The sequence below is a fragment of the Xenopus laevis genome, chromosome 8S, assembly GCF_017654675.1.
Source record: "Xenopus laevis strain J_2021 chromosome 8S, Xenopus_laevis_v10.1, whole genome shotgun sequence".
Classification (NCBI taxonomy): Eukaryota; Metazoa; Chordata; class Amphibia; order Anura; family Pipidae; genus Xenopus; species Xenopus laevis.
The window spans coordinates 29,888,558-29,903,464 of NC_054386.1; the positions used below are offsets into that span (position 1 = coordinate 29,888,558).

A 14,907-nucleotide genomic window follows, 5' to 3' on the forward strand; every position below is an offset into this window, starting at 1 on the left:
GAATAGCTGCATGAAATTAACATTCTGAAAAGTCTTGGGAGGGAATAGCAGAGAAAAAAAAAATAAACAAAACATTAACATGAAATACTAAACAGTTTAAAAATTTAAAAATATATATTTAACACTCTCTAAAATTCTTGGGAGAGTACAGCATAGATTTAATAAAAAAACATACATATTTTGCCTGGAGCGTAACCTCTACATAAATGTATGAAAATTCAATAAAGAATACAGTTTAAAAATTAAAAAATCAATTTTTTAGTGTAAATTTTCGAAGTTAAAAAAGTTAGAATTTTAAAGTATTTTTTTGGGTACTTCGACCATCGAATAGGTTACTACAACCTTCGACTTTGACTTTGATTCAAACTAAAAATCTACTGAATTCCATTATAAGCCTATGGGGACCTTCTACAAGCATTTTCGAAGTTTTTGGCATTGAATAAAAATCGTTCGATCGATCGCTGAAAATCGTTCGATCGATCGCTGAAAATCATTCGATCGATCGCTGAAAATCGTTCGATCGATCGAATGCTTATTTTACCGCTAAATCCTTTGAATTCGATATTCGAATTTGAAGGATTTCAATTCGATGGTCGAATTTCGAAGTATTTTCAACTTCGAAATTCGACCCTTGATAAATCTGCCCCTAACAAAAAGATTTTTTTTTTTCATATTTTAAGGATGCACCAAATCCAGGATTGGGCCAAGATTTCGGACTTTATTTGAACCGTGAGCTGTACACGTGGCTCTTTTCCACCTTTGTTTCCCTCATTTGCATATGCAAATTATGGGCTGATTCTTTTTAAAACGTTTCGGGTGAATGCTAAAATAGTGGATTCAGTGCATCCCCATCATATTTTGACTTATCCATCTAGAGAAACACATAAAAATTAAATGATAAAAAAATCTTACTGACTAATCCAATCCTTCCTTTCCCCCTCAGCGCCCTAACAAAGCACTTTGATCCAAGTTATTCTTGTAACCTTGCCTGCTCTGAAAGAACACTGTTCACTCCCATGGAACAGAGCACAAAAATACATTTAATAAATCTTTATTATATTTAAAAAAACATTCACATCAAGTAACCAGGTACGAACAGTAAACTTGCTTTATTGAAAACAAAAAAAAATATTTTATTACACAGGTTTAAAATATAATTTTTAAAAAATAAAAAAAAAACCCTTTGAGGGAACCTCAATTAAAAATTTAGTACACGGTGAATCGATTTTATTTGTTCTTTCTGAAAGAAGTGTACAATGTGCGGCGTGCCAACTCGACAATAGATTTCTCCTTAAATGAATTTATAAATTTTGATTCCCAACATATTTCAAGTTAAAAAAAAAACTAGGGAAAATAAAGAAAACTAAAAGAAAAATAAAATTACACCAGAAGAAGTACTGCAAATACAAAAAGAAAGTTTATTTCAGTATAGATCCTGTATGTGGTCTCGTGAGAGGGGTGGGAAAGACATTGAACAATGTATGAATGAATTAAGAATCACATGACCTAGACAGTATCACATTATTCCGGCAGAATATACACCTTTTTAAATCGGATATTTTTTAATCGAATGTGCAAACCCCTTTTAGTGCCTGGATAAACAATAACTTAAACAGAAAACTGTCGATGGGAAAATGTATAGAGTTTATCGAAGAAGTAAGTAACTTATTCGTCTCTCTAACTCTAGGCTAACGTTTATGACAATGCCTTAACTGGTAAAGACTCCCTGCTACCCTTGTAAGCTCCCACTTTAAGGCTCCAGTCCCCTGTAAACTGCTATTAGCAGTTTCCATCCAGGCCAACTGTTTAATAGGAACCTTCCTGACCCTTGTTGATCATCATCTATTCCATCCCACTGCTTCAGGACCTTCAGGACCTTTCCTAACCCAAAATAAGAATTCTAGTCCAGCCCAAGCCAGAGATGGTTGATTCCAATGTGTATTTGGAGAAACAAGGAGACTCAAATGGGTCGTAATTAGATTAACACTTCAAAATCAGTCAAATTCTGAATTTTGATGGAATTTTTATATCAGTCGAAGATTAGCCTTTCTTATGTTGTGCCATCATTATCTGTGTGATCTTCTCAATTGCTCCCATCAGCTTCTTGTGTTTCTTTTCCATTATAGCTAAGATCCAATGGTGAGATTTGGGGTGCAGCCAGGATAAACAGATGTTCTGAGCGTAGTTTACAGTTCTTCTGATCACACATTGCTTGAATAAATCTACTGCACTAATAAAATATTCTAGATGCCTTGGTTTTAATGTCCGGGAATGTCCGGTATTTAGCATATACAATCAAGCTTTCCAAAAGTCCAGCTCATCATTCTCACAACGACCCAAAGGGTCAACGAAGGCGCATATGCTTCCAGCTGGAAAAGGAAACATTTTGGCGTAGCTATTTATTGGGCTGGTTCTTGGAGGGAGATTTGTGTCACTCCGTTTCAGAGACAGCAGCTCTAAGCTGAAAACAACGACTAATGTCAAATTGTATCTGCTCTTGAAAGTGCAAGGAGACAGCCAGTTGTAAGTTGGAAACAATCAGATAATTTTGGGAGAAGCATTGTGTCTTCTGCCTGAAACTGGATGTGATGGCACTGCTCGTATATAAACACTTACTCTGTGATGGACTGGCTTTCTCTAGGGAGAAATCACTTTATCAGCTGGCCAATACGCTTCATTAAACAGAAATACTGCATTGGGCACATAAAAAATGGCTCCTTCTCCATTTCAGAGTGAAGATAAGAGATAATCTGGAACTGCACACAATGTGGTATCTGCTCAGAGGCTTGTTAGTTATGCATGGCAGACCCTTTCACAAGCTAAAGCTTTAAACTCATTTAGTGGAATATAAGATACACGCCAATTTAAAAATGAATGCCTTTAAAAATGAATGAAGTCCTTGGGGCGTCTCATGTGGTCTGCAGCCGGCACGCGATATGCCTTTGGATGGAAATTAGAGTACAGTGACTCTCTGTATAATAGGGATAATACTATTGTAAGACCGTCGGAAGGAGCCCTCATCCACTCCATTTATCTAGAGGAAACGGCAGCTGTCACATTGCGCCATGATGATTACTGAGATAAGGAAGATTGTCATCCAGATGCATTACATGCCATTGCTTCTAAGTTGTAGCTACAGCCTTAGAGATGGGACCTACGCGTAGCTTGGCTTTAAGATGTTTTTTAGTTACCTTTGTGGAAAAGAAGACCTATTGTACCTTGGTCATTATGAATCTACTATAAAATATTTTATCATGGCCCAAATAATGGTGCCTTAATATTGAGTACCAATCATAAATTCATAATCTGTCATCATCACAAATGATCCTACTTCTACAGTAGAGTCCCCAATACTCATAACTATAACTACATGAAGCAGCTGGTCTTTCACATCCCAACTAAAAAGATTCGCTGCATTTTCCTTGCCATAAATGAAACAATTTCAACACTTTTTCTCCCTTTTTTTTTTTTTTTTATTTGGTCAGTGAATTTCACTTTTTTAACCGCTTTGTACAGTACGTGTGTCTGGTAAAAGTTCATGCGGCAAGAACCTAATTTGGGCTGCTCTCATCCCCACAGTCGTCAGTTAGGCACAATCTGCACTACTGGGGCAGCACAAGAGAAACAAGGCCTTCTCTTCTGCGATGTGTTTCAAACAAAAATACATAAGTTAGCACCAAAAATCAGAAATCAGAATTGGACTGAGTACAATCCAGCATAATTACAAAAATACAGAGATAGAGAGATAACACAAAGCTGGATATTTCTGCACGGGACACTGCCACAATACAGTTTTCAGATATTTTCCTTAATTTCTCTTATAATTATTATTATTATCATCTCATATCTACACAGTTTATGAATACAAGAGCAGCATGCACTATACCTCTCTTCTAATTAGAGATGGGTGTGTGAATATGGGTAAAGCAGTGGGAGGCTGGTCCACAGATGGAGCACCATTAGTGATTTCATATAAAACATAGCACCACAGGGAGAAATGAACAAGAGAGAAAAAACATAGCACCTTATTTTCCTTCCTATATATATATCTATATATATATCTATCTATATATCTATATATCTATATATCTATATATATATATATATATATATATAAATATATATATATATATATATATAATACCCTCTACTGTAGGCAATCTCCCACTAAGTGACAAGATACAGAGCTTTTCAAGAAAGGAAGGGTGGGTTGCCTGCTGGAAGACAGTACTGTGCTAACCAATCACAAGCCGTGCTTTCCACCACTTGTCTCAGGTCAGACCTAGCGCGGTGGCCTTCCATTTGGAAACCAAGTTTTAATGGATTGAAAGAGCCTCTGCCTCCCTTTCATTGCGGTTTTGGACGCCATTGACCTTGCTATGTTAACAAGTGGCAGTGATGTTTGTGCTTTGTCTCATCCTTCGTTTGGTCACAGTTCAGTTGGCCGCTAAAATATATGAATCTCCATAGTTACAAATATTCTCCCTGATATCAGTTTCAGTCGAAACCCAGGCAAGTGCTTTGTGCCAAACAGGCAATTTATTGCAATTCCCTCCCATACCCAAAGGACTACATGAAATGAACTTGGCAGCCTTGTGTGGGTCTAGCATTTCAGGTTGAAACTGAGTGTAAGAATATGTGGCACATCACCATGCCAGCGGATGAATTCAGCATTGACATTTAAACCTTTTGAGTCATATGCAGGATTTAAAGGCAGGAAAAGTGAAACATTTTCTTTACCCCCCCCAAACCACCCACCCCCAAAAATAATAACAATATACAATACAAATAATTACAAACATACAAAAATATAAGCACCTTTAATACAATGGGATGAGACAGACACAGGGACACACTGTGCCGTTTCCTTGATTTAGGCTTGAAAAGGGCCATCTCCATAGAGTTCCAAATTGACGTCAGGTTGGGACAATGCTTGAAGGCCTACTCTAACAATGTAGTGATAATGGACCAAAGATCTCAGAGACCATTGTTCTTTATATGTGGATTATAATGGTGTGATGCTGTATAGGTCATGTGATTAAGTTATGTGATTCCACGGCTGTGTTGGCAGGTGGTGGTCCAGGCTCAGAGCCATTGGGAACTCTTGGTTTTTACCTTTCACCGTTTTAGTTTCAGAACGTGCATGTGAAAAAAAAAATATATATATAACTTTGATGAGGTTTCAAGGTTGCTCATTTGGAGACTTAGCGTTCTGATTTGTGATTGGCCTCTTTTCCCTTAGATGATTTTTAATATCGTGACTCTGTTTTTAGCCCATGAAACACACTGGTCCCACCTCAAAGCCGAATTTTTGTGCTGGATCTCCGAAGTCGTTGAACATAATATCCACAATAGGGGCCTGTTCCACTTTAGAAGTGTCAAGTTCTAGAACAGTCTTTTGATAACCTTTCTTTGACTAGAAAAAACAAACAAACATACAAGTTTTAGCCCATAAACAGGGAGAGTATATGCACAGCTAATTGATATTTCACTCCAACAATATATATATATATATATCTATATCTATATATATATCAGTAGATGGGTCTTTAAGACTGAGGAACACAGATTAAAAATTAATACATCCTACGGTGTTATCTTCCACTCTAGTTCTATCAGAATTCTGCCCCCCACCACAGTATCTCCAGACCTAAACTGTCCTGCCAGAATACCAGATCTACTCCCTGAATACTCTCCAAATATCTTCTTTCTCTTGTTCCATGAGTCCTCTTCCTCTCTATGCCATCTGGCAACCTTGGGTTTGTCATATGTTCAGGGTAACCAGGTAATTTATTCCATAGACTCTGCCCATTGATAAAAATGTTAAGTATTGCCAGCACACCACGGAGACTGGTTTATGGTTTCCTATTCTGTGAGTCTTATAAAGTCTCTTTCATTCCTATGGCATGATGCTGGCCAGACAGGTGCCTAAAGCTGAGCAATATGTTATTGTATAACTGCCAGTAAAATTGACAGAGAATACAAAAGTGTCAACATTTGCTACAACATTGAATCATTGACTGCTCATTATGGTGCCGTGGTGTTAAACTTCAAGCCAGACTTCGTGTTTGAATAGGTTATTTAGGGTCACTTACCGCACATCCATCCACAATGGCTCGAATGGAAGGATTGTTATCATATGACATTTCTTCATCATTTGACCCCAGGAATCGAATGGCCTTGTCATAGCTGTTGGTGGTGGCGTCATGCCATGCAGCAGACTGGTAGCAGTTGTAGGTGATGTTCTGTTTCACGGAAGCGCTCAGAAGCCTCAGGAAGGTCATCTGTACCACTCCGATGGGATTGCCATCGGCATCCACATAGGATAACTGAAGGCAGAGAAAGAACAGAGAGAGACTGGGGAGTGAGCAAAGGAGACCAGGCAAGTGTAATGATGATGTGCAGAGTCTGTGTGTTATTGTGTGCCTCCTTGATTGTGTATGAGTGGATAATATGATTGGTGACACGTTTATGATCTCTGAACTTCTAGAGCGATGAGGCAAAACCTACAGAAGAATGTATTGCGTAGCAAAGGTGTTTAACATGTTGTGTAACCAAGTGAAGGATTTTGCCATGAATGATCCAAGAATAAAAAGATACAAACCGCAATTCAGGCCACTTCGCTCTTCTGTTTCCTGGGAGTTAAATGTGACTGAACAGTAGGAAGCAGGCTGCATGCAAGCAGATACAGCTAACAACACCTACATTTAGCATGTACTTCCCTGGTACCCTGCTCTGTTAGATACTGGGACTTTATAATCTATTTGTTGTTTTATAATTATACTTTTGGTGCAAATTTCTATTAATATAAGTAGTGATTCGAGCCCAGAGACAACAGAGATTATAGTAGGGCACCGGTTACAATACGAGTTGCTAGCTGTTTCTTTAAGCACACGCACACATAACACCTGCATTCACTTCAGTATCTCAAGCACAAAGCACTTGGGGGATTCAGGATAAAGTTGGCTTATGAAGGAAGTCGCTCGATAGCAAAGAAACCAAGATGAAAATAACGGGCTTGAAAGATGCTGTGAAGTTAAGGCATAGAGAGGTTTTGCTGCCAGCAAGAGGTGGGAGGCAGCTCAGAAGTTTTTCTTACTTCAAAGCAGTCACCCGGCGCTGAAATGAGTATCTCTGATATTTCAGCCAAGGGAAGAGCACCAGTGGATTGCTCAAAGCTTCTTCATGACCACTAAGACTTTGGAAACAGAAACGATAACTTTGCTCTTTTTCCTCAACTGCGTTGTCAAGGAAATAGAATACATTTTCAGTACATGAGCGGGTCTTGTGTAGGGTTTCTGCTTTCCCATTATGGGCGTTGGAAGGATAGTCAACATGATGCATTCTATTGTAGCCCTTGGTCAAGGCACAGGTTGGTCTTCTAGGGAATGACCTTACATAAAGCAGGAGCAAAGGATGTTTCCTTATATGTTTACAATGCATTGGGCATTATTCATTATATAATGTCATGAAGAGCACATAGGTACCCAAACGGCAGCTGAATATCTGATTTATGGAATGAGAGTAGCCAATATCTACTGAAATCCCTAGAAAGAACAGCCACCAAACACCACCACCAAGACACAGAGGGCACCCAGAGGAAACCATGTTTTTTATGTAATTTTATAGGTAGGGCACTGCTTTGTGCCCTTATGATTCAGCAGAAGCTGGTTCTGCCATTGAGATATTGGACAGGTATCCTTGGGGGGCCCATTCATTGCCTTGTTAGAAGTAAACCTGAATATTGGCTGGTTTTCTTCTTCTTTAAAGCACGCCTTGCTGAAGATCCACCAGTCACCACTAACAGTTCCACTGTATAGTGAAATACAGATAACTATCTATGTAATCAATGTTAGTCAGACATGCAGAGTGGTTTGGCCATAACCAAAGCAGATCCCAATGACGTGCTCTGCTTGAGACTGTTGGCCGGGTTAGCCACTTACCATGGAACCCCGCTTGTAATGACTATACCATGTACCAGGCAGCTCTTTGGGCCAGCGAGCCAGTTTATTCTGTAAAATATGACATGGAGTTACAGAAAGAGATTTCAAAGTTTGGACCTTACCAGTTTACCACGCTTGAATTCACTGAACCAGGAGCCTGGATTTTCCTTGGGCCAAGATGTAATTCTAGCCTAAATTGTGGAAGGGAGAGGATAGCAGGAAAGAGAAAGTTACATTCCTCCGAAATCTACAAGAATTCCCAATGTGTACCCCAAGGAAAAGAACTGAAATAAAGAAATGAAATAAACGTCAAACTGTGCTGATCCACCCTTCCCAGCATGCCTACGTCAACCCAGAATGTATGGCTTGTATAATGGAATTAATTCTCGGAGCAGTTCACAATTAAAAATAAAGTGTTGTAAAGTGCTGGGTGAGCAGTTAACAGTTTAAATCTAGAAACACTGACTGGTGGCAGATTTATGCATCGCTCCCGGCGGTTGCAAGTGCAATAAGTATTATTGTCCTGACTGTAATTTATAAAACAGAAACCAATGTCCCTTATAAATGATCAGCTCGGCAAAGCCTACAGGTCAGACATTAAAACAATTTGCTTTTCCTAAAGTATCATCGGTTGGTAAGAACTAAAAATCAATGATCCCCAAGTCATGTGAGGTACACAGAAAAAGATGGGTTTTGCAACAATAAACACAACATGTCTGAGATTCCCTGGACATCTTGCTGGGTTACAGAGATGCATATAATAAAGTATTTACTTTTCATGATCAAGTGGTACCCTTGTAAAAGCACATGGAGTTTAAAATGTCATGCCATGGGGATGTGTAGCCAACCATATCTTAGAGAGAACTGTCAACTGAAGATTTGCTTTCTCTAGAACCACTAGTCAGGAACCCAAGGCTGGACAATTAATCATTGTGTACCTACTAAGGTATCTTTCCTGCCTGGTGCCATTCTAAGTCTCTCATGATTACCCACCTCCACAAGGTGCCAAGTTGCTACAGATGCGAAGCCCACAAGTTGAGCAAAAAATAATCAATTGAAGACTTTAAAGAGCTATATCTACAAGCAATAACAATAAATGAACACTATGGGAAAAAAAGCTAGCCAACGAAAAGGAGGATACATTTAGAATATGTAACATAGGTAGAGCACATGGAGTCAGGTGGAATGTTGGTCAGTGGATCATACAAAGATAACAGTGGTGCATAGAAATTCCAGCTTTGAACTACAGAAGCCACATAGATATACTAAAGGATTAATAACAAGCCTTGACATATTTTTCAAATTATTTGAGGTAAAGTTTGGTCTAATTTACCTATTTAAAAGGCATAGAAATCAACGCCATTAAATAGGTAAATAAGACTCCATGTTTTATACAACCAGACAAAATGAGTTGCACAGATCACCACTCAGCTCATTGTCAAATGTCTTTGTGTAAGAATATACTTTATTATATATTTCCCTCAAACACTGCAGTTCAAGATATACATTGAAGCTATTTTTTGAGGTACCACTAAGAATAGGTACAATCAGCCACTTGAGGCACCTTCATGAGGAGGGTGTTCGTCTGAAGTACTTCTTCTCCTCTTCCAGTCCTTACTTCCTTACCCTTCTAAGTCCTATTGTCCTGCCTTCCCTTGCAGCTGCCAACCACTGCTCTTGCATCAACTACTGCATAATAAAAGAAATGGCACCCACTTGATTCATTAATGGTAAACTGCCAGCTGTAAGACAGTGTTTTGGCAGCAAAAGTCTTGAGCACTGGAATGATCTACTCTTCTTTCTGAACATTCACAGCCTTACATTAAGGGTGGTGATGGGCGAATTTACGCCGTTTCGCTTCGCCAAAACATTCGCGAATTTCATGCGAAATGGCGAAAAATTCGTGAAATGGAGCCCGGCGTCTCGTTTTTGATGCTGGCGCCCATTTTTGGCGCAGGCGTCCATTTTTTCCGACGACGCAAAAAAAAATTTTGTCGGCAAATTTTCGAGGGCGTTTCGTGAATTTCTTTGCTGGCGTCGAATCTCGCAAATTCGCCGTGAATTTGCGCCTGGCGAATTAATTCGCCCATCACTAATTAAGGGATTTTGTTATTTTATAATATTTACTTTATAATAACAGAGATACCAAAATAATGATTCTGGTACATTTAGAGGGGGTGAAACACCATCACTTACTCCTTCAGACTTCTTGTCGGGGATGATACAAGATTCTCCACCGGCTGTGAAATTACAGAAAACCTTGAAAGCGTCTCTAGAGCATCCCTGATTTGGGTCAATCCAATATTCCCCTGGAGATAAAGGAAAAAAAGGTAGACACGTGGTTTCAGCTTTTGAAACTGGGAGTAACTATTGTGTGCGGATTTGTTCCTATAAATAGTTTTGGCCTCAAAAAAAGGAGTAAGATGGGCAAGAAGGGCGTTTAGAAAAGTAAACAGCCTTCTCTATTGCATGGACCTAAGTGTTTCCATTTTATTTTCAATAAAACCCTGCTTTGAATAATATCTCACATCTTGTGGAGTTTCCATACCTCATGCAAATGATCATGGTCCCCTATTTCTGTCTCCTACAATGACCTCCAAACTCTCTCTCTCTTTCACTGGACTTGATTTCAATGCAATGATTTCATCCAAAATTTTGCCCTGCATAACACTAATTATTTTTCCTTTGACCCCGTTCTCTTCCATATTCGCTGGCTTCAAGCTATTTGTTGTCCCTAGTGACACAATCATTCTACTGTGGTGATCCTGATGAACCCGCCTGTCACCACCTTACTATTAAGCAATAATACACCCACGCTAAGAAAAACCTCATTGCCTCCAAGGTGTATTTGACTTTGCCACCACCCCAAGCTGTAATGGAATAGAAAACTTCAACTTCTCACCTCTGTTTTCCTTGATCTAAATTCTACAATGTTCTTTAGGTGTCACAGATTTGTCCCTATAAGAATTGCATGCGTGTCAACTCAGCATTTTGTTCTTCAGTATGTGTGTATAATTGCGTGAGTAACCTATTGTAAAACATTTATTTAGACGATGGGAGATTGAGTTGTTCCACATGGCTATACTGAATGTAGCTTGCTCTAGTAAGGTACAATGACTTCAACTTTGCTAGACAAGAAGCTTCATCTGAGATTTTCAAGTGCATTTTAACTTACCATCTGGCAAGTTAGGATGACACAGTAGCAGGTCCTTGCAAGTCCTTGCTGGGTTTTGCTCGTCACCCACTGGGTGTTTCATTTGCTCAATGTCCTCTTTTAGGGAGTTAAGAGAACCAAATATTTCTTCTGTTCCATCAGGATAGTCCATGTAATTGTCTGCGTTACCATCATCCATTACTTGACTTGCATCAATGCTTCGTTTTGTCCTCTTGGAGGACTGAAAAGGCAAAGGCTGGATCACTTCTCCTGGAGGACCCTAGAATAGGAATCATTTCAAATTATTATGGCTGTGTCACTTGTCGATATTTTATTCTACTAATCAAAAACACATACTTATGGGCCTACTAAATAATATTTATATCAATCTATTACTGTTTTACTTACTGGAAGACCTGGTGGACCAGGAATTCCACTTTCACCCTTTGGACCAGTTGGGCCCTGAAAACAGAGAATACTGCAATTAAAAAAAAGTTCAGAAAGTCATAAAATGAAATATCATTTTAAATTTGGTCAACCCATTTCCACTTACCGATGAACCTTTAGCACCTTTTGGTCCAGGACCACCCTACAATGTAATAAGAAAGGTTTTCAATATTTAAAGTAACCTCCTATGCATGATCCAAAATCTCTGTAACCTAACTGCAAAAACCAGGCATCGAATGGAGTGGTGCAAGTAAAAACCTACCGGTAAGCCTGGAGGACCAGGTGGACCAACAGGACCAGATGCACCACCAATACCCTGAAAAACAAATCAAAGACATAGTAAATGGATATGAAGTTGACTTGAAGAGGAGTTCTCAACTGGTGGGATTTTTCACCCCATCATAAATGTGTACCTTTGATCCAGACCTAGTTTCTTCTTTGTCTCTTTATATGGTAGTGTCAAGGAAGTGTCTTTATGGTTGCAAAATATACAATACAAACCTGTTCTCCTTTAGCACCTTGTGGTCCCTGAGGGCCAGGCAAGCCACGGTCTCCCTTTTCTCCCTGTTCACCAGGAGGTCCAATGAGACCTATCAAGCCTGGATGACCCTAAAATGACAAAAGAAACATCTTTATGAGATGTTTGTTTGACTGCCTACCCAAAGCAGACGTCAAAGTCAAACCAAACTACTAGGTTCTACCATCGACACATCCTATTCGGTTTACAGAGGGGTTATTAGCACAAAGATCTCATCAATGAACCTCATGAACCTATTGCCTAGAGTGGCCCACTCAGGAAGAAAACCAATATCAGTGTTATATATAGTAGTCCTATGATACAAGGCTCTATGTAATGTGACACACACACCTTTTCACCTTTTGGACCTGAATCTCCTTTCAGTCCTGGTATACCTGGGGGACCCTGCAATAAATACATTACATCAGATCAAAATAAGAAGATTATTTGCTGCCTTAATGACAAATCCAAAGAAAAGCAAATTGTAAGCATTTCATTGTCAGAGAATAAGGAACAGTCACAGTACGGCTGGTGGATTTCTCTCAGGGAGGAGGGTGTATACAGTATGTGTCCAAAGCCTTTATGAGGGACTAAAGTGATTGAAAAAGTGTGAGCCCTGAGGCAGGATGCCACTGTGTCTTTCAATATTGAGGTAGGGAGTAAATATAACAATTTAGGAGATAGAGGTGGCTGCTAATGGTAGTATACTTGGTATGTGTTTAACACCAATGTATGTAATGGGTTAGTATACTTTGTTTGTATTTAACACATTTAACACCAATGTATGGACTCAAGTCTACAGGGTAGAGGAGTTTCTCTTTGTATCTCCACCCAACCTTCTCTAAGTGAGCACCACACTTAGCACTAATATAAAGGCACAAAGCTGCAGGTTGAGCTATACAGGGAACTCTGAATATTACTCATGTATTATAAGGTATAATGTACCTCCTACTTTAAATGATAAGGATATTAAAAGTTACTATGGGGTTCTGTGACCACATAAAGGCACAAGGCTGCAGGCTGAGTTATACAGGGAACTCTGAGTATCACTCATGTATTAAAAGTGATATTTTACAAGAGGGGGTGCATTCATTGTTATAAAACACACGTTTCAGTGAGTCATTACTAAGCACTGTTTATAAGGCTATAACTTATAAGATATTAATGGCTCTTGCGATTAAATAATTAAGTAAATTAAATCAAGTTGGTTAAAAGCAACCTGTGGTGATTTTGTACCAAAATTAGCATATGTTTCTTCAGTTTAAGCAAAGTTTCCTGCTCAAAAGAGTCAAGAGCATAACCCATGTTCTGTCAAGTCTAAACCAGGTCGGGCTTCTTCTGCCATCAAAAAAAAGTGTTACATATTTGAAACCCAGTAGACATACCATAGGTCCAGGAGGGCCGTCAGGTCCTGGCGAACCAGGGAGACCTTGTTCACCCTGCAAAAGAACACATTCAATTTAGTATAAAAATGCAGCTACCCCCTTTACACACTGTGGAACTGAGCAGAGACAGTCTTGAGAGTCTCAAGCAGTGGCTTAACTAGATGGTACTGGGTCCCACATAAAATTCAATTTAAGGCTCCAAAACATTGTTAAGGTAACCTATCCTACTTAGATATACTGATATTATTTGTTTATTAGGGTCTGACTGGACCCCCTACACTGCTGGGTCCCCCCTGCAACTGCAGGGTCTGCTTCCTCTGTAGTTACACCCATAGTCTCAAGCTCAAATACTGACTTCACAAAGTTACTCACAACAGGGCCTGGAATTCCTCGAAGGCCTTCAGGTCCAGGTTTTCCGGGAGGTCCCTGGGGACCGATTGGGCCAGTCTTACCAGGAGGTCCTTCCAAACCTGATTCACCCTACAATGAAAAGTTGTAAAAATAAGTCCCTCTTATACTACAGGTATTTTGTGTAGTTTAGGATAAACAGTTTATACTTTTTTTTTACCTTTGCTCCTTTTTCTCCTTGACGTCCTTCAGGACCTGCTGGACCAGGAGGACCCTAAAGAAAAACATATTTAGGGAGACTGTATATTTTGTATGGACTGTTGGGATTCCTCTTAAGATTATTTGAAAGATTCCAAAGAGAATCGTGTCTTTCCTCTGCATATTACCCATTATTCTTGGAATTCGTGACAAGATTGTTGCTAATTATAAAGGACTGCATTAAAGGCTTGAAGATTAATATGTAGATGCTTAAAATGTGTCATCAGGAGGCATGCCTGATGTGCGCTCTAATTGTCCCATTTGAGCCTCTACCATCTTCTGGATGACATCAGGTACAGTACCTGCTCAGTTAATCTTCTTCACTGAATGTTAATATACTAAACAAAATGTATACCTTGATTTTCTTGTTCCTCCACTTGAATAGCTACTGTTCCCTTTTCTCATATCCTACCATTGGTACATGTTTTTTCCTTTCCTCACAGATGCAGCTATGTATATATCCCCCCTCTTTTCTTCACAAGGCCCTCGGTGCATTTGGCACCTTCTTACACTCACTAACCAAAAGCATCTATTTTACCTGATCTGGGTGCATTTGTCTTTTCGTGTAGTAGCATAAACCGCGAGCACTCACCCGCACCTATCCCACGGCTCCAGACAACACCTGTGCTGCAACGTGAATTACGTTCCCGGATCCAGTCGAACTTGATATCAGTATAAGCAGTAGTATGGAGCACACGGTGGTTGGAGAAGTTAAAACAGTATTTACGCATTTCGTGGCATCTCGTCTTGCTTCTGAGGAAGTGGCGAGACGCCACGAAAGTGTGGGGGAGATGTTACATCCATGCAATGAATTATGTTTTTAATGGATATTCAATAAATACTGTTTTAACTTCT

The 14,907-nt window shown here is 39.4% G+C and overlaps 1 protein-coding gene across 2 annotated transcripts in view; it reads right to left on the bottom strand.

The window, feature by feature from the left end:
- Positions 1-1,085: 1,085 nt before the first annotated feature.
- col5a1.S (collagen, type V, alpha 1 S homeolog) overlaps positions 1,086-14,907 on the bottom strand; it is a 113,627-nt gene continuing 99,805 nt past the window's right edge. Inside the window, exons 54-66 of one of the 2 annotated variants that reach the window (XM_018232589.2) lie at positions 14,015-14,068; positions 13,819-13,926; positions 13,447-13,500; positions 12,413-12,466; positions 12,046-12,153; positions 11,807-11,860; positions 11,651-11,686; positions 11,506-11,559; positions 11,119-11,377; positions 10,140-10,252; positions 7,944-8,012; positions 6,096-6,329; positions 1,086-5,416 (exon numbers count right to left, since the gene is read on the bottom strand). In XM_018232589.2, coding sequence (XP_018088078.1) covers positions 5,270-5,416; positions 6,096-6,329; positions 7,944-8,012; positions 10,140-10,252; positions 11,119-11,377; positions 11,506-11,559; positions 11,651-11,686; positions 11,807-11,860; positions 12,046-12,153; positions 12,413-12,466; positions 13,447-13,500; positions 13,819-13,926; positions 14,015-14,068 — 1,344 coding nt within the window. In that variant the 3' untranslated portion in view covers positions 1,086-5,269. Of the gene's footprint in view, positions 5,417-6,095; positions 6,330-7,943; positions 8,013-8,065; positions 8,135-10,139; positions 10,253-11,118; positions 11,378-11,505; positions 11,560-11,650; positions 11,687-11,806; positions 11,861-12,045; positions 12,154-12,412; positions 12,467-13,446; positions 13,501-13,818; positions 13,927-14,014; positions 14,069-14,907 lie in introns of both variants that reach the window. The other variant, XM_018232588.2, reaches the window with a different exon arrangement.